Raw genomic sequence first — 19,363 nt, 5'->3', positions numbered from 1 at the left:
TCCCGCAGCCTAAGAACGCAACAAAGGATCCCAACAATAACTCCGCCAATAATTGTGTCAGCTTGTGCTCCATTCACATATGTTGCTTAATGGGTACATATGCATTTATTTTCTACTTTTTGACATTCTATAAATAGACCTAGCAGTGAACTGCACTGGGAAAGTGGTCTATGTGACTGTAATAATTATTGCCCAGTTATCTGGAAGTGTCACAGTCTGACGGTACAATTAAAAACCATTCAGCTGTGTGCATTTTTTTTTTTTTTTATTTACTCAGCTCATCTTCCCATTCATTTTTTTCCCTGTGGTTAAATGCTTTAAAGCTGGAGATGACATGAGGTATCTTCACATCCTCCATCCCTGAACTAATTTTTCTTGAAGTATTAAATATTTTATGAACTTGGTAGGTTGAGGTACCTTTTAGTGCACTGATGTAATAGGTTTATATTGTTGGCTTACAGAGCTTTCAAAACACCCTTAGGCTTGTACTGCATGTGGTCTACCTAGATCAAATAGCAGGCAACCTATGGGAGTTTGAAAGGGCTGTAAATCATTGACAGGGGTCTAATGTTTACTGGCTAAAAGGAAACTGCTTGAACAATGGACCCACATTCTATATATGCTCTATCATCCCTACCAAGCTTTTAGAATTAAAATCTCATCTTCCTCTGCAAAGCAACAGAGACATGTTTATAGTTATTATCCATTAAGATGTTGCTGGCTTCTATTGGGTATATTTACTAAAGTGAGAATTTTTAGAAGTGGAGATGTTGCCCAAAGCAACCAATCAGACTCTAGCTATTATCATCTAGAAGGTGCTAGTTAATGTTATGTAGAATCTGATTGGTTGCTATGGGCAACATCTCCATTTCTAGAAACTCTCACTTTAGTAAATATAACCCTAAGAGCATAGTTATGTTTGAAATGTATGAAGTATGGGCAATATTCAGGGAGATTAGTACTTTTTCTTTTTAACTGTGAAGCCTGTAAGCATAGCTGTGTTTATAATTAAAAGGGATGTCAGTCCTAGAATATTTAACATGTCTACCAGTCTAAAAAAATGGTAAGGCTACCTTGCTTACCCCTGGCATACTTGTCTACTCTCCCAAATTGTTAGAGAGTCCTATGGACTCCCCGAACAGTAGGCCACCCTCCTGCATCTTGCCCACTTTCCTAGTTAAATTTGCAGGATGGGGACATTTGTGATGATGCGATTCTCAAATAATTGCACCATCTTTGACTAATTGCAAGAAGCACCCCTCCCTCCATGGTGATCATCCCAGGGAGGGGAACATTTTAAAGCTGCTTGAAATTACCCCCCTCCCATGCTAAACAGACACTATGTAGAAGCTTAGGGGATCCAGTTGCATTTTAAAGTGGGCAGTTATGGGTTGTATCCTGCAGCATTCTGTAATCTCCAGGGTTGGATCCCACCCAGTATGTCTAGAACACTGTGCCTCAAATGCCCCTCAACACTGACTGTTCTCTGTTGCTGTGGATAGGAGATCCGTTGATGCTGGTGAAGCCTGAGAACTATGGGAGAGTATCATGATCTAGAGCAGGGGTCTTCAAACTTGGCCCTCCAGATGCTGTGGAACTACACATCCCAGCATGCATTGTACATAGTTTTAGCATGCTGTTATATCAAAAAGGTGGCAGTGCATGCAGGGATGTGTAGTTCCACAGCAGCTGGAGGGCCAAGTTTGAAGACCCCTGATCTAGAGACTTCATGCATTCATGAGAAGTGTATGGGTTGCATCTCAAGAACAATGAGGACAGTAGTAGAAAAACATTCATGCTGCAATTCAGCTAGAGTGATGGATGGAGGGATAGCAGACCTGCTTTATTAGGAAGCAGCCCAAAGTGCAATGTAGGATATAAATAAACTGTCCATATAATACAGTATACATATTTTCCCATTAGCTGCACTGAACCATTGGAAAGGGTCAAAAGTGCATTATTTTGGTGTATATACAGTGTTAATCCAGCCCTGTAATAACTATAGTAGCAAAGTAAAGCTTTCACTCAACTGCTTTCTAGCACCGACTTCTATAACCATATTTATATCTGGAAAATCAGCAAAACATCTGCAGATATAATTGAAAAGATGAAAATAAAGAAATCAACTGAAAACAAAATGGAAGCTTTAACCCCTTTGTGGCTGTGTGTATAGTTGGATCAAAAATATGTTCTTAAATATTAAATTGACTTAAATGCACCAATAAGCTTTCTACTTTTTTCTATACATTAAACAAACCTTGTTTTATTACTGGATAGTAAGGCCTTTTCTGTTTTTTAGTGGTTCTATTGATGTATTAAAGTCTTATTTTTCTACATACAGTATAGCAATGATCCTCCATGTAATGAATAATGTTTCTATCATTGCAGATTATTCAGACAGTCAGCGCTATTGATAAGGATGACCCAAGAAATGGACACTTCTTCTTTTACAGTCTTCTACCTGAAATGGTCAATAACCCAAACTTCACCATCAAAAATAATGAAGGTAATTATGTGAACTAATGAACACGTCATCTAAATCATTAAGTCAATGTACTAATGTGCCAAGCTGTTTGGTTTTAACATACCAGACCATATTCCCCACCAATATTTGGGTGTGATAAATATTAACATATTCTGCTTAGTCTGGGTCCAAATACAGAAGCATGATTTAAATTGGGGAAAAAAATTATAATTATATATAATAATAATAATAATAATAATAATAATAATAATAATAATAATAATAATAATAATAATAATAATATAAATAAAGGAATTTGTTTGTTTGATGACAGATATCTTCCACAGCTCTCAGTGTAAAGCTGCCAAATCTTTCTTAGTTATTTAGTATAAAAAGTAAACTACTAGACCACATAGAGACAAAACGACAGAGCAACAAATCTTATATAAATATAAAATTAATTGTGTTAAAGAAATGGGAATTGGTGCTGGGATGTTTTGTATGAAAGATTTCTGTTGTAAATTAATATAAAAAGCACATATACCTTTATTTCTATTATTTAACATCTGTAAAGTCACATGGACACCACTCTCTAAAAATTCAGCATGCCATGGAATAAAGAAAAATCACAAGCTGATGTCAGACAATTATAACAATGTGATTATTTACACCGAGCTACGGATTTAAGTTCCGCACTAACTGTAGCCAATCACAGAGAGCAGCAGCGTCTGCATAGTAGAGTTTTATCTTATAATAGTGTGATTGGCCTATATGAGGGAATCAAGAGGCTACGCTTGGCCATTATGGAGCTATATGGTGGCAAAAGAGACTATATTGTGAATTTTATTAAAATAAGATGTAACTTCACTTCCTGTCAAAGTAAGAGGTCAGGGAAGGGGAGGGAGGTTTAGAGAGAGGAAGGTAGGTGGAGAGGAATTGTTTGTTCTTACAAAATTTGAATGACAACATCAATTGCAAACATGGCTAAGAGCTTTTATAGAAGAACTCCTCTCCACAGAGACAATATGTCTGGGACATTTTTCTTTTTATACCACCAAATTTATTGCTTAACATACTACCATCTAGTAGCATAATATGTAACTGGTCTGTAGAGGGGCTGTTAGTAAACAAATAAATATAAATTAAAATGGCAACATTTCTGGAATGCGGATAGTATAGGGTGTTTCACTCACTATTGGCCCCAGACACAATAAATGTGGATGCCACAGTGAACAACACCAGAAGCAGGAATACCTACTGACTAGCAGTGGCAGCTGTCAAGGTGGGACTGCAGAGCAATCCAAAATTCAAACAGGGGAACCACACAAACTTCCTTCTTAATGGCAGTTGGTGTGGCTCCCCTATTTGAATTTTGGACTGCACTGCTGACTAGGGTGGAGAACAGCTGGCCTTCACTTTACACATGCATGAACAGATGGCCTTCACTTTGCACATGCATGAACAGATGGCCTTCACTTTGCACATGCATGAACAGATGGCCTGGGTGCTAATGGTGAACACTTGCTTTGACTTCCTCATGTTTCTCATAGATCAAGGTTGTAAATTACTTTGAAAGTTATAAGAAAAACTTTGGGGCCAATAGTGAGTGAAACACCCTGTATAATGCACAGGTAGAGTTCAAGGCTAGCTTATAGTGATAGCTTTACTTTAAAACTGCCAAAAATAGAATACTGATACGTTAATCAAAAGAAGGACTTAAATTGAATATCAAAGGAAAAATAAACTAAATACCTCAACTATTAATTCAATTATGTGGGCTGTGATTACTAAGGGATATTGATATATACTGTACAATAATTTTTAGATATTATTGTACCTTTGCAAAGCATTAGGGGTAACTTGAAATCAGGGCCAGACTGCCCATCTGTGCCAGTGCCAGAAGGGCCGATGGCCAGATGGGCCCATCCGGCGTCAAACACTGACCGAGCTGCTCTGCCTCCTGGCACTCTGCTCGGCCAGGGATTCTAAAAGACAGGGGAGTGCCGTGAGGTCAGGCCCCCGTGACTCGTGGCATGCCCCAGTAAGGTGAGGCCATGCCTCTTTTGAGGTGAGGCCATGACCCTTTTGCGGTGGAGCGTGCACCTTCACCGCTTGCACAGCAGGACTGCCACGGCTGCTCAGCATCCCCAGTCTGTCCCTGCTTGCAATAAAAGAGTGCATCAAAGGAGCTGTTCTTATTATTAATGCTATTTTTTCTATAGCATTAACATATTACTCAACAATATACCAGGAATATTTTCATGTCAGTCCCTGCACCAGTGAGGCCTATAATCTAATTTCCTTACCATAGCACACACCAAAGTAACCTACGTTTACGAACTGTGGGAGGAGACCATAGCACCTCATAGAGAGGACATACAACCTGCAAACAGATATAATCCTAGTGGTTTTAGAGCTGTAAAGCTGTGAGGAAACCCACTGTACCACTGGTCCTGTTAGGCCATTGACTACAGTTAAGGATTTGCAAGGTTTATGGCTAAGAATTTTTATATCTGAAGGACATGAAAAACCTTAGCTAAAAGCTCTTTTATAGTCCCCTCTATCCAAGTTTATATAATAGGAAGAATAACAGATGTCAAGTCAAATGCCTATTTGGTTCTGTTAGGAAATCTGATCAGACCTCTCGTCTGTTGAAACACATTGCAAAGCAAGTAATTTGGTTGCAAAATAATAGTCATCCTCAAGCTGGGAAATATTGGTCCTCAAGGACTTATAACTCAAATTTGAGACCCACTTATGAAGTAAAACCTCTAAAACACTGCACAAATACCTTAACAGTCAACAACATTTTATATGGCTTGTAAATGTGACGTAAGTGACTTTATAATGTCTAAAGCATTAGTGACCATCTCTAGCAGACAAGGTTGAGTTAACTAATATATAGTCTGAAAGGTCACCTCGAAGTTTTAGAGCATTCAAAGTGTTGTCTAAAGTTCATTTTTTTCAATAGGAATTGACTGGTAATTATATAGACAATTATCTAAAGTTCAAATTTCTCAAGACGAAAAGTCAAAGAGTGGCTTTCACCCTAACATTAAGCTTTAAACAATTAGCTTTAATAATGCACCGCAATGCTAATTGCCTTAATAGCAACTTTAGCACAATGCCAACATTTTCTGTGAATAGAATTAAGGCATCTGAAATAAAAATCCATCTGTTATATGTATAATTTACTTTCGACATATTAACATTTACATGAGAATAAGCAGAAAAGTATTTTACATCTGATTACATTTTTTTTCAGATTTATTCTCGTTAAAATTTAATGGTCTTAAAACTAAATTACAGCACTTAATATGCGTTTCCTAGTCAAACACAAATGTTAACACTTGCAGCTTATACTGTAAGCAATTCACAGATCCGTGAGTTTAGAAGGGCAACTGCTGAATCTACCTGATTTGCCGGGCAATGTCCTTTTTAATAAATTGTCAATTTTTATTTATTTTATTTTATTGCATCAATAATTGTATTTTCTGTTTAATATATATATATAAAACTATATATATATCCAGTCAATGGATCTGGTAACAAAACTTTGGCCCAGTGCCTCCACAATGCAGAAATGCATGAATAGTACAACGGAGGTGCGGCACTCACAACACTTCAAAGAAAACACAGCCCACACACCAAGAATCTCTTTGCTGTTTGGGCTGTGTTTTCTTTGAAGCGCCGTGAGTGCTGCACCTCCGTTGTACTATATATATATATATATATATATATATATATATATTGTATGAACATAATTGTACTGTATAGAAAAACATAGTACTAATTACATTGTTGTGTAAGGAGACAAAACACAAAAGTGGTGGCAGTTATACAGTACTGTGAGCTCAACCAATGTGAACTTTTGCTTATTGTCTTTAAATAGCAAAGGCAGCCATTTTGTGTGCAGTTTAGTGAAAACTACCACCATTCTAGATGTGGAAGGGATAAAATATATTACTTACTGTGCCTTCTTTGAAAATACAGTGCTAACTGTGCCCCCTTTATGAAATGAAATGCTGACTGTGCCTCCTTTAACACCTTAAATTATAACTCTAAGTAAGTATTGAACTTATCAACATTTTTCTCAGTAAATATATTTGTAATGTTGCTATTGTAATGAAATTTTCTCCAAATGTCAAAAACGACCAATGCAATCCACAAATTCAAATAAATCAAACTATAGATGTCCAAAAATTAGGTTATGTGTAATAATGTGAAATGACAAAGGGAAAAAGTATTGAACACATGAAGAAATGGAGGTGCAACAAGGCATGGAAAGCCAAGACACCAGCTGAAATATATCAGTAATTAGAAAGCAATCCTGCTCCTTGTCAGTGCAAATTAATATAAGCTGGTTCAGTCCCAACTGATGGCCTATAAAAAGGTGTCTCATTTCCATGGTGTCACACAAGAAACATATCACGATGGGTAAAAGCAATGAGCTCTCTCAAGACCTTTGCAACCTTATTGTTGCAAAACATACTGATGGCATTGGTTACAGAAGGGTTTCTAAACTTCTGAATGTTCCAGTGAGCACTGTTGCAGCCATAATCCGGAAGTGGAAAGAACATCATTTCACCATAAACCAGCCACGACTAGGTGCTCCTCGCAAGATTTCTGACAGGAGTGAAAAGAATTATCAGAAGAGTTGTCCAAGAGCCAAGGACCAATTGTGGAGAGCTTCAGGAAGATCTGGAATTAGCAGGTACAATTGTTTTAAAGTAAACAATAAGTAATGCACTCAATCACCATAGCCTGTATGCATGCTCACCACGCAAGACTCCATTGCTGAAGAAAAAGCATGTGGAAGCTTGTTTAAAGTTTGCTGCACAATATTTGGACTAGCCTGTGAAATACTGGGAGAATATAGTCTGGTCAGATGAGACCAAAATTGAACTCTTTGGATGCCATAATACACACCATGTTTGGAGGAGAAATGGCACTGCACATCACCCCAAGAACACCATACCAACAGTGAAGTTTGGAGGTGGGAACATCATGGTGTGGGGCTGTTTTTCATCATACAGTACTGGCATACTTCATATAGTTGATAGAAGGATGAATGGAAAAATGTACTGAGACATTCTTGATAAAAATCTGCTGCCATCTACCAGGATGCTGAAGATGAAATGAGGGTGGTCATTTGAGCAAGACAATGATCCCAAACACACAGCGAAGGACACTCTTACTTGGTTTCAGAGAAAGAAAATAAAGCTGCTAGAATGGCCCAGCCTGACTAGAATCCATTTGAAAATCTATGGCAAGAACTAAAGATCAGAGTTCATAGAAGAGGCCCACGGAACCTTCAAGATTTGAAGACTGTTTGTGTGGAAGAATGGGCCAAAATCACACCTGAGCAATGCATGCGACTAGTTTCTCCATACAGGAGGCATACTGAAGCTGTAATTACCAACAAAGGCTTTTGTACAAAGTATTAAATAAATATCAGTAAGCGTTTTCAATACTTTTTCCCTGTGTCATTTCACATTATTACACATAACTTTATTTATGGGCATCTATGGTTTGATTTCTTTGCATGTGTGGATTGCATGGGTTGTTGTTGACATTTGGTGAAAGTGTCATTGCAATAGCCCCATTACACATATATTTATTGAGAATAATGTTTTTGTGTTCAATACTTATTTTACCCGCTGTATATGTACAGTACGTATATATTTATATACACGAGGGGGTTGATTGAAAAGTAATAAGACTGATTTTGTTATTCAGAATCAGATGACTCCACATAATCTGAACATTTTTCTTTTTAAAGTAGCGTCCTTCACATTCAATACATTTTTGTCAGTGTTTCAACAACTAGTCAAAGACGTGCAGTAGACTGTTTTGTGACATCACTTTTAGTGTTGGAGCTGTGGCATTTTTCACTTCATCATCTGTTGAGAACTTCATACACGCAGTTGATTTTCAGGGTAGGGAATGCCCAGAAAACACAGGGCGCTAAGTCTGGGCTATATGGAGGATGTTCCAGTTCTGTGCCACTAATTACAGCCAATGCAACAGAAGCAACATGTGGCCGGGCATTGTCTTGGCGCAAAAAACACTGTTTCTTCAGCAAATGTGGTATTTTTTTCCTCATGGCTCCACGCAAATGGGTTTTCAGGATGTTTTTATAGTAGTCATCATTAATTGTCTGTCCACGGGGAACCCAGTGCTGTAGGATCTTACCGTGCTCTTCAAAGAACAGCAGAAGAATTACTTTACATGCCAAAGGAATCATACAGAATTTTTTTGGCGGAGGCGAATTTGCGTGTTTTCATACCTTGGACTGTTGTTTGGATTCCAGATCATAATGACAAATCCACAAAGTCACAATCGATATCAGGAAAATGGGTATCCTCTCCAACATTCGAACGGTGTTCTTGCATGATTCAACTCATCGTCGTATCTGCTCTTCTGTGAGATTTCTGGGTACCCACTTAGCACACACGCGATGCATTTTCAGTTCCTTTGTCACAATATGCTGACTGAAGCCAAAAGTTTGTTTAAAGTTAACCTTCTGTCATTTTGCAACATCTCCGCAGCTATGGCGATGTTGACATCTGTAAACATGGTGGATGGTCTCCCAGAACACGCTTTGTCAGTCACCCACGTATTACCTTCTTTGAAGTGCTTCCACCACTGAAATACTGCAGCACAGCTAATTGTTTCTCCACCGTATGCTTACCATAACATTTCATTTCCACTTTTTTTTTCATTAACACAAAATTCAATCACATATCTGTGATGTAATCTCACACACACATCTTCCTCACCATGATGAAATGTGCAAAGATCTTTCACTCGCAAACAAAGAGACTACGGTAGTCCAACCGCAGGTTCAGACACATCGATGTGTGAGCTTCACAATAACCAGCATAGCGTTGCCACGTCTACCTATGGGACAGAAAACACAGAGGCAGTCTCATTACTTTTCAATCAGCTCTCGTGTATACTGTATATATATATTTGCAATGTAAATTAATATTAATATTCTTTATGTTGAACTAATAATAAATATTGCCCCCCATAATTTTCTGTAGTGTAGTTTGAACTGAGGCTGATCCTAAGTAGCTCAATGATAGCAGGGCCGTAACGAGTGGTGAGCAGCAAAGGGCACTGCCAAGGGTTCAAGGCACAGTCCCAGTGGTGTGACCCACTGAGGCATGACACCAAAGTGCCAAGTGGTGACATCAAAGTGCCGACTCCTCCTCAGTGACAGGAGCCGGGTGCTACACTGTAGCATTACATGCACCACTCAGCTCCTCACACAGTGAGGGAGCCGGCACTGCACACAGACTGGTCCACGGGGGCAGTCAGCATCTCTGGTACTCCCTTCCCTTAAGGCCACTGCCCCTTGTTGCTGGTGCATGGCATTGCTCCGCTCACCACAATTCTATCTGCACCTGGTGTCACCACAGGGAGGGACTCCACTGCACTGTCCCTTGCTCGATAGTACCCTTTTGCAGCATGTGGAGTGGTTGAAGAGGCACCCGACTACCTACAAATGTACTAGAAAGATGCACATCATGATCCTATTGAGCCCTTGGCGTTATTCTGTTACATCTTCATGTTATGTCTGCTAGGGGGCAGGAGGTGCCAGCCAGGTTACCCTTGTCCTCTGCTAAAGCTGCAAATGATAGGCAAATTTCTTGTGGTTTCAGCTACAGAATCTCGTCTGTAACATATTTCTTTTTTTGGGCATTTTTTATTAGTGGGTGAATCTTCGGTTTACATTTATTTATCAGATTAATATTAGAGATGTGCGGGTCCGGTTCTCAGAGAACCAACAACAACTGAATTTAGGGGTTCCAAGTCGAACCAAGTTCGAGTTTGGAATCATTTTGGGGTACAGAGTTGAACTGAGTCCCAGCTTGGATCTTCCTGAGGTTCGGAATTCGGATTTAAAAACCAAACTTGGATTTTCAATTGCATGTTAGGTCAAAATTACATCATTTTAGCAGTTTTTTTAAATACTTAAAAAAAAAATACAGATCCAAAACCAAAACACATGAGGTTGGTTCTGCGAAACCAAAACCAAAAGACGAATATGAATCTGGATCCAAAACTAAGACACGGTGGTTGGCGCTCATCTCTAATTAATATGCCATTTGCATTTTTTCAATAGTAAGAAACAGAAGGGCAAGTTGCAACGGGTCGCTTTCAAAAACGCAACCTGCCATGACGATTTTTCAGCAGTTCAGCATTGATAAATTCAGCGACTGTCATACCACTGAATAACACACCAATAAGCATTGATTTTGTTTTAAAAATCGCCACTTGCTAAATTTAACCCATAGTTGGCAATGCCAACTATCTCTGATTTGCAGGGACCATCCATCCTTAAATGATTTATTCCTGTCTTCAAGTGGTGATCAATATTTTTTTCTTCAAGCAGTGATCAATAGTCCATCTGCTATTGTTCACTATACATTGATTACTGTAAAACTTCTCTTATTCTCTTTGCTTGATACAAATCTCATTATATGAGATTAGAAATAAAATCATGGGTATGTCCAGCGTCCATCCATTATAGATGAGCAAATCAGGTGCAGTTTCAGTTGCAAAATAATGTATTGTTAACTGAAGACTCAAGAGTCAACAACACTGAGTGGTGATTCAGGCTGATCTGTACAGTCAATTAGGTTAGACAATTAGAATTTGTCTTATCAACGGAAATGTGGTTGTTTCTTGGTTGAGACTTCAATTTGCTTATGCCGCAGGGAGGTTGGGCCTTTTCCTCAGTTAAAATGATAGTTTCTCAACCCAGTCATTAAAATCTCCAGTAAGAATGTTTTGACGGTCGCTTTGTGGAAACTAATTTGGTTTTCAATATGTTAGAATGATAAAAGAAATAAGCATTGCATGATCTGTAGAGCTGCAGACAGGGACTGTGGCATACTGTACAGCGATTTTCTAGCCAGGGAATCAAAATGTCCTGAAGAGATGAAGCACTCAGTCAGTGTTTCATAAAAGTGAAGGGGGGACAGTGTTTTCCAGTCATACTGTAATGATCACGTTGTCCAAATGACACATACAGCACTTTGACAGTAGACTTTTTACAGTATGTCTCAGAGCTTTAGTGCTTGTCTGACACTGTCCTTAGTGTTGGGAAAATATGCACTAAAGCACTGTATGCTGTGAATGATGTCTGCCAGCAAGAAAATAAATTCTTTTCACGTGTTGCCAGCTCAGTTTGTATGAAATAAATAGTTTTTGTCTTATATTAGTGACAAATTTAAGTTAGAAGTCTGGTTTCGTTCAAACAAGCAATTAAAACCGATACAACAAGACACTTCAGATCACCATTACTCCGAGTTAGATCTCTAATTACTGTAGGTGACGCTATGGCAACAAACCAATATTCTACCCCCTTTACCATCAGGGAAATCAAGACAGTGTGTGTTTATGCTATACTAAAAAACAGCACATCAAGGCAAAGTATTTAACCTTACATATTAAGGCTGCACCAACTTCTGGTATTTCTACCATGCAAATCACAAATACAGTCAGGTCTGTAACTAGATGCACCCAATCCCTGACCCATGACCCTTGCTTTTGGCTGGCAAAGTGCCTTGAATGGCACCCTGCAGCCAGGGGCACTGTTGCAGTGGCACTCAGAGCATCCTTCAGACAATCCAGATGGAATGGATATGATATAACGCCAGCCGCATGGCCGATGGTTCAATTCCCATCAGCGGCAGCCCGACAGGAGCAGAGTTCGAAGCAGCGGAAGCCCGACAGCGCTGGAAATCCCGATCGTGGATAGGTAAGTATAGACTAACCTAACCTAACCCCCCTAACCCTAACCCTCCTTAGGGGTGCCTAATCCTAACTTCCCCCCCAAGTGCCTAACCCTAATCCCCCCTCTAAGTGCCTAACCCTAACCCCTCCCTTCCCCGCTGCCTAAACCTACGTCCCCCGGGGGGGTGCCTGCCCCTAAGTCCCCCCCGGGAGCCGTAAACCTAACCCCCCCGCGGCTGTCCGATTGCGGTGCCCGGCATTACTATGATCGTGATGCCAGGCGCCGGTCTCCCGGCGTCGGGGAAATGCACCCATGCCGGGATAAGACAGTCGAGAAGCCGGCTGCCGGTATTTAGGCAGTCGGCTTCCTGATTGCTTCCCATCCAGACAGGCACCCTGCAGTTTCAGCAGCCAATCAGAGCATCATCAGGATGTATCCAGAGGCTGCCAGCACTTACCGGGTACTGGCGGCCGTGCCACCTCTGTGCAATGTACTCACATCATGCGCTCAGGGGGTGGGGCCAGCACAGGATGCAGTTGAGCCCTGTTACTGCACTGAATACAATATAAGATTTGAGTATGAATTGGGATTTGCCATATATTGGTGTATTTAATCAATTAATCCAATGGCATCATATAAATGAAGGATCTGACTTGCCACAAATTATAGTAACAGAGCTAAATCTGCTGGACAAATTAATTATTACTCCAGTGCCGGGACAGCTGCTCCAAATACATCTGTTCTGCCTCAGCACTGTTAATGAGAATCCATCTACGGTGGTCGATGGTCACGATGGTGGACGTCACCGGGCATCCGGCCAGCTGAGTGAGCCTCAGACTACTCAGACCGGCCGGTTTGCAAGCCCAGGGCACTGCATTGATCAACGCAGATCCCGGGCTGGCCACTCCCAGAAAACGGGCGGACACGCCCCCGTTTCCGGGAATGCCGGCTGACCTCGCCCTCGCTCCGCACCTTAAATGCCTTTGCCTGACAGTCAGGCAGAATCATTCAAGGATCTGCGTGCAACTACACAAGACCCATTCAGCACACTCGCAGAATGGTTCCTGCACACGAGCAAATTTCCAATAATCGGGAATCTGCAATAAGCAGTGCACTGCTGAATCAGGCCCACAGACCTATCTTGCGTTATGTTTTTCAGTTTTACTTCATCAAATCTTAATCTTGGCATGACTTTACAGTACCTTTTAGCAAAATAGTCTGTTTATCAGTTTTCATAAATAAATGTTTCAAGGCAATGGTTAAATCAGTGACTAGCTTATCCAATGACAGGAAATATTCACAATAATCTATTAGACACAGAACTACAAATGAGACGACATACCAATGAGTGACAACAAAGAAGGGTTTGCAGAAAATTATTCCAGAAGTCGGTTGAACTCTTACTCAGAATTTAGAATAACATTTGAAACAACTGACAAAACAAACTATGAAATAAAATAGCAGCATATAAAACTATATCACATATGATGCAAACAAAATGTAAATATGACATAGTAAGAAAATGTTTGAAGCATCTAGTTTGGATGACATTATAACAGTTGAATTTGAAGTTCTCATGGAGATTTCGGTATTTCTTGTAATTAAAAGTAAATATGCTCATATTAAAAAAAGATGGAAAGTAAAAAGATTCAATTGCAACTAAAAGGTCAGAAAGAATCTGAATTAAGACATAACCTTTTGTTTTCACAATTGACAACATCAAGATGAGAAGCCAAGATATTGTTTAGCAATGCTTCTGGACACTTTGAAATGCATAGCCCTATAATTTTGTTTACATGTGTGTATGTAAATAGAATAATATATATAAAAAAATATTGTTCCAGCAATTTTCAGTGAATTTATTTAATTACTGAATAAAATAATCACCAGCGCATTTATTCAGAGTAAGGAAGATACCAGAAATTCTAAATAAATTTAGGTGAGTACTGCCACCTTTTCCCTGAGTACCGACACCTGATCAGTTTGTCCCTCAATATTTACTGGTATGGCTAAGATGGGTATCATAGAAAAGGTCGACAATAAATTGGTGGACACCAAATGGTCGACATAGAAAACAGTCGACATGACAAAAGTTAGCCCGTATAGAAGGTCGACAGGTACATAAGGCTGATACATAAATGGTCGACATGTTTTTTGTTTTTCTAACCCTAATCTTCACCTTGGTGCCTAACCTTAACCGTCCCTCCTAGCACCTCATCCTAATGGTTGGGGTAAGTGCCTAACCCTAACCATCCCTCCTAGTGCCTAACCCTAACCCTCCGGTAAGTACCTAACCCTAAACCTGAATTTAAAATTAAGAAAAAAAAAATGTGGTGACCATTTCTGTATTGTCCATTTCTATGTTGAACTTTTGAACCAGTCAACCTTTGTACCTGTCGAACTTCTGTACTCTTGGTCATTTTGTTCATGTCAACCTTCTTCCATGTCGATCATCTGGTGTTGACCAAATCATCGTCAACATTTTCATTGTCTACCTTTTGTATGAAATTTGTTAAGATTAACATGTGGAAACTTATTGCTAAAAATACATGACAACCTCTTGCCTCAGCAACAAGAATCATCACTATGGGAACAAACAGCCTGAAGTCTATTTGTCAGCAACGAGGGCAATTATTTAACACTAATTAGGTACAAGGGGCCAGACTTCTGGTTCTTTAAGTACATACGCCATGGACATCTACATCCATATTTTTTTTTACTGAGGAAGGTCTCACACACTAGCTGAAACGTGTTGGATTCTTTTTTAACAACATCACACGGATATGACTGTCATTCTGAGCCAACTAAGCTTTGTACTTTAAAAAAATCAGTCAGAGCAAGGAACAGTCTCAGAAAGATTGTACAACTGAAATGACTTTAGCTAAGATGGACCCAGGAAGTCATTTTAAATTATTTGACTTTTAGAATTGTATTAGAAATGTATATCACTATTAACAACACTTGAGTGAAATACACTAAGGTTACAGGCTTATTTGTACATATTATTTTGAAGAAGCAATAAGAGGGAATTACATTAAGCATCTTCCTATAGATGGACAGTGAATATGATTGCAAAACACTGTCCAGTATCTTAGGAGTTTGAATTTTTGATCATAGAATGAATATATACAGTAGGCATAATTTCAGGTTCAGAATTTAGGACCCCATTTAACAGGATAAAATCCTGTTAGCTCTTGGTTATATGATATCCTTCTCTTAATATTTAACAAAAAGCAGTAAGCTTAATTCACCACTGTTTGTCACTAATAGTGATACGGTCTTCATTGCCGGTAATGGGGACGCAGCAACAGCCTTTACAGCTTCAGCAAAGCGTTCCAAGGCTTTCTCGAGTCCCCTCCTGGTAAAAATGTAATCCACATGTGCAGCCTGGCTGCAGTGCACACACATTACACAACAGCTTTATCAGCTTCAGCGTGGAGGATTCCGCCGAGGAGGGACACATCGCTGCACCTCGTTATAGGAGTAAATAATGTTAAATGCGAATGGCATGTTCTTTAGTGTCACTGTGATAAAAAACAATTTATGATGCTGGTAATAAGGATCATTATTAAATGGGGCCCTTAATTGATATTATCAATTGGATCATCTTTTATTCATCTACTACAATTCAGACCTGGAGTCATTAGGGGCCCTCTACCAACTTATACTTTTACATCACACACCACCTATTTACACAACCATTATCCTGTGAGAGCAGCAGGATGCAAACTGTCATCAGCAATCCGTCCCTACGCATTACTAAAGCTGCTCCCAAGTACAGGAGGATTCCAATGTATTCATGTATGCAAAGCAGGTGTCGATGGACTTCATGAGTGAGCTATAAATAGACCCCTCAGGGTGTCTCTCTAGCCTAAAATGGCTGATAACAGAGAGCAATAGCTTGTTCTCTTTATCACAAGAAATTTGATATACTTTAAAACATTTCTAGCTCTGTAATGCTATTGGACTTTAACATGTATATCTGTGTATGTTATTAGTGTTTTTCTTTTATATTAAATTTACTAATATTTTAAGTTTCGAGGTCCTTTAACTTTATTCTGTTGCAATTAAAGGGATGAATGAATTAATTCACCCATGTGTTATGATTTTTATAACTGGTGACCTCCTGCCAAATTGATTTGGCTCTGCTATAAAGCATAAGGGGAAGCTGTTCATCCTTTAATTATTTTGAAAAGATCATGGAAAAAGGACAAGACCAACGCCATTGTAACAAAGTTCTGCCTTTAATATCGCAGAGAGGTTGCCATACAGAGCGTTCCAACTTCCAGTGTTTTGCTTTCATTGTTGATACTTTGCTATTTGATCAATATTTACCTTTTAATTGTGATATTGCAGCATAGCTGTGCACGGCACCAAATGTGGCTATGAGTCCCAGCTATGCTGTGTTCTGCACCTGATTCCACATGGAATTTTGGAGTGTTTAAATGCTTTTAATATAATCATTGGAATGTGTGTAGAAATGCACTTTGCCATATAAATGGGCTGATGCATAGTTGCAGATGCGTCTTGCATGTTTTTGTACTGTGCATGATCTGGGGCCCAAACACACGCAACTAGGGGTAATGCTGAGTGATACGCAACTCAGTTGCATTTCTTTTTGGGGGCTGAAGGGGCATTACTGGGTGGTAATAGATTGTTTGCCCTTAGGAAAAGTTTGTGTGGGCATGGTTATGCAGAGTGGTGCATATGCATAGATATGTCTGTTTTCATATCTATTACACCAGTAAAAGTGCACGTTGATAATGATGATGTAATTAAACATATGAAAGGGGCCATGTGATTGCATGGATGTGTACAGCCCTGCAAGTGGTCAAATATCCACATTTGTAGCTATGCACGTAATGTGGGCGTACTTACTTTCTCAAAGTGTGCCTGAGATGTGCAAAATGTGTTTTAAACCATACATACCTCACAGAATGCCTTGGAGAGTACCAAATTCCAAGTGTCCTAATGGGATGAAGAATTAATGATACAACGTGCATCTCCACTGTAAGGGGATGCTATATGCATCATGGTACCGTAGTGAGTTGGACCTTTTGATGTGATGTGCACCATCATGCCTTTCCCACCCAGAGCTATGATTGTGTAAATTGCATCATTGCACCCCTAACACTTGTCCCTTGGACCCCCAATGCAAGAATAATTAACAATGCAGGAATGAGGTCAGGTTTACTTCACTCTTGAGAAACTAAAGTGATGTCACAGTAGCTCAAATGACTGCAGACTCAGGGTTTTTTTTTTTACTTGTATAACTATTTTTTACCTTCATGGTTCATATTCGAAATTTTACATTTTGGCATCCATTGGCTAATTTAATGCCAAAAAGGCATCCATTTAAATATATGCTATACGGCACAAAATTGCCCGTTTATGAACACCTTATTCATTTAATGCAAATTATATAACATTTGGGCATTTTTTTGTATTATATTAAAAGGAAACATTTTCTATTTCATAAGGAAAATAGGTGGAAAGTAGGAAAAATTGTTTTATTAGTGCAACATGAAGTGTCATTAATGTGTTTAGATGTTTATATAGGTCCTCAATAATTTGACTGAAGATAACAGGTTAAAAAAATATGTCCTCGGATAAATCAAAAATAATGTTAAAAATATTGACTCCAAAAAAGTTTGGCAGTATCAGCAAAGTAAAGTATGAATCCTACTAGTTTTCTACATAATAGATAACTGTTATTAATAAAGTATAAGATGTAACTGCGGTTGACTAGCTCTAAGAAAGCTCTTTTCCTTTGTACAGTACTCCCAATTTTTAATCTTTCTTTGGAAGGTTTTTTGCTATTGAAGGTCTGTATAATAAAAGAACAGCAAACCAAAGGCATACTGGGGTATAGGCTGTCAAATCCTCAGAATATGATCTAATTCTGAACTTAATTAATTACATCAAAGTTCTCTTCTTTGATGTAATTAATGCAATGTTCATATTCTATTGTAATTATCACTGTATAATAACATATGTATAGACCAAGGATATAACATTGCATCAAAGTGCCCGATAACAATCAGGGCCGTAACTAGGGTTGTGCCACCAGTGCCATGGCACAGGGCACCGCAGGGCAGGGGGCGCTGTTTGGGTCTATCAGTTTTCCTGTTTATTATCATTCTCACTTGTAGCCTCCTCTTCTTTTATCCCCAGCATCTCCTGGCCTCCCCTATCTCTTTCCTGTCCTTTCCCCATGAGGCCATGGCCCTTTTTCAGGTGCACTAGCTTATGTTCCTATTTAAAAAATGGGGGGTGGGGGCACCAATGCTCTCTCTGGCACAGGGCACCAAAAAGTTTAGTTACGGCTCTGATAACAATATTTGATTGGTGGGTGGTGGGTCATTGATGCAAGCCCATTAAATGCCAAAACAGGGCTTCACTATGTATGTGCTGACCCCCATACATTCTCAGAAGGGTAGAGCAGGGGCCATGACATGAGGGCACATGCAATACCATTGCAGGACCACCTCATCTTGGGGTCTCACAGTCAATATATTAAATAGAATAGGCATAAGTTCCTCTGGTATAGATATTGGGGCTGATTATTTATAACTACAACTCAATAAGCCTATACAAAACAATTTAGAAAAATATGGTGCTTCTAAATACACATATACTGTAAGTAAGGAAAGTTAATGTATAATTCTTGAATTGTTGAAGATGGAGAGCACTACTGTGCAGACTCCAGATTGCTCCACCAGGGAGGCTAAATTCCCTGCACCTAGATGGCCTCTGATCATAGTACTGTGCATGCGCAGTGCCATCTTGATTACTGTGTTAAAGTGTCACAGTGGAAAACACAAGTCTTCCACTTAGCTCTGTGAGACTACCGCTAAAGTGCATCCACAAGTTGTTCCTGCTACCCTGCACTGCTACCTTGTTCCTGCATACACTCACCGTCTGGTGAGCTGTATGACACCCCACAACGCTCCATCAAGCAATGTGTATAACAGTGAGTACAACCGTTCCTATATCACTACCATTAAACCAGTCCACTGGTTAATCAACTGAGCTATTTATTCTCTCAGGACATCCACTGGTGTGCATAATAACTCGGTCACATCAACATCCCGTACACACATATTTCCAACAGATAGCAGATATGTCCTCCAAAACCATATATAATA

General features: G+C 39.3%; 1 protein-coding gene across 2 annotated transcripts in view; it reads left to right on the top strand.

The window, feature by feature from the left end:
* Positions 1-19,363, top strand: part of LOC148500833 (cadherin-8) — a 434,715-nt gene that overhangs the window by 396,134 nt on the left and 19,218 nt on the right. For both annotated transcript variants that reach the window (XM_088451277.1, XM_088451278.1), the window contains one exon: positions 2,389-2,506. In XM_088451277.1, coding sequence (XP_088307403.1) covers positions 2,389-2,506 — 118 coding nt within the window. The remainder of the gene's footprint in view (positions 1-2,388; positions 2,507-19,363) is intronic.

The sequence above is a fragment of the Taudactylus pleione genome, unplaced genomic scaffold, assembly GCF_031769625.1.
Source record: "Taudactylus pleione unplaced genomic scaffold, aTauple2 ptg000545l, whole genome shotgun sequence".
NCBI classification, from domain to species: Eukaryota; Metazoa; Chordata; class Amphibia; order Anura; family Myobatrachidae; genus Taudactylus; species Taudactylus pleione.
Note: the sequence above shows the minus strand (reverse complement) of the source record. Positions and strands in the feature narration are given on the sequence as shown.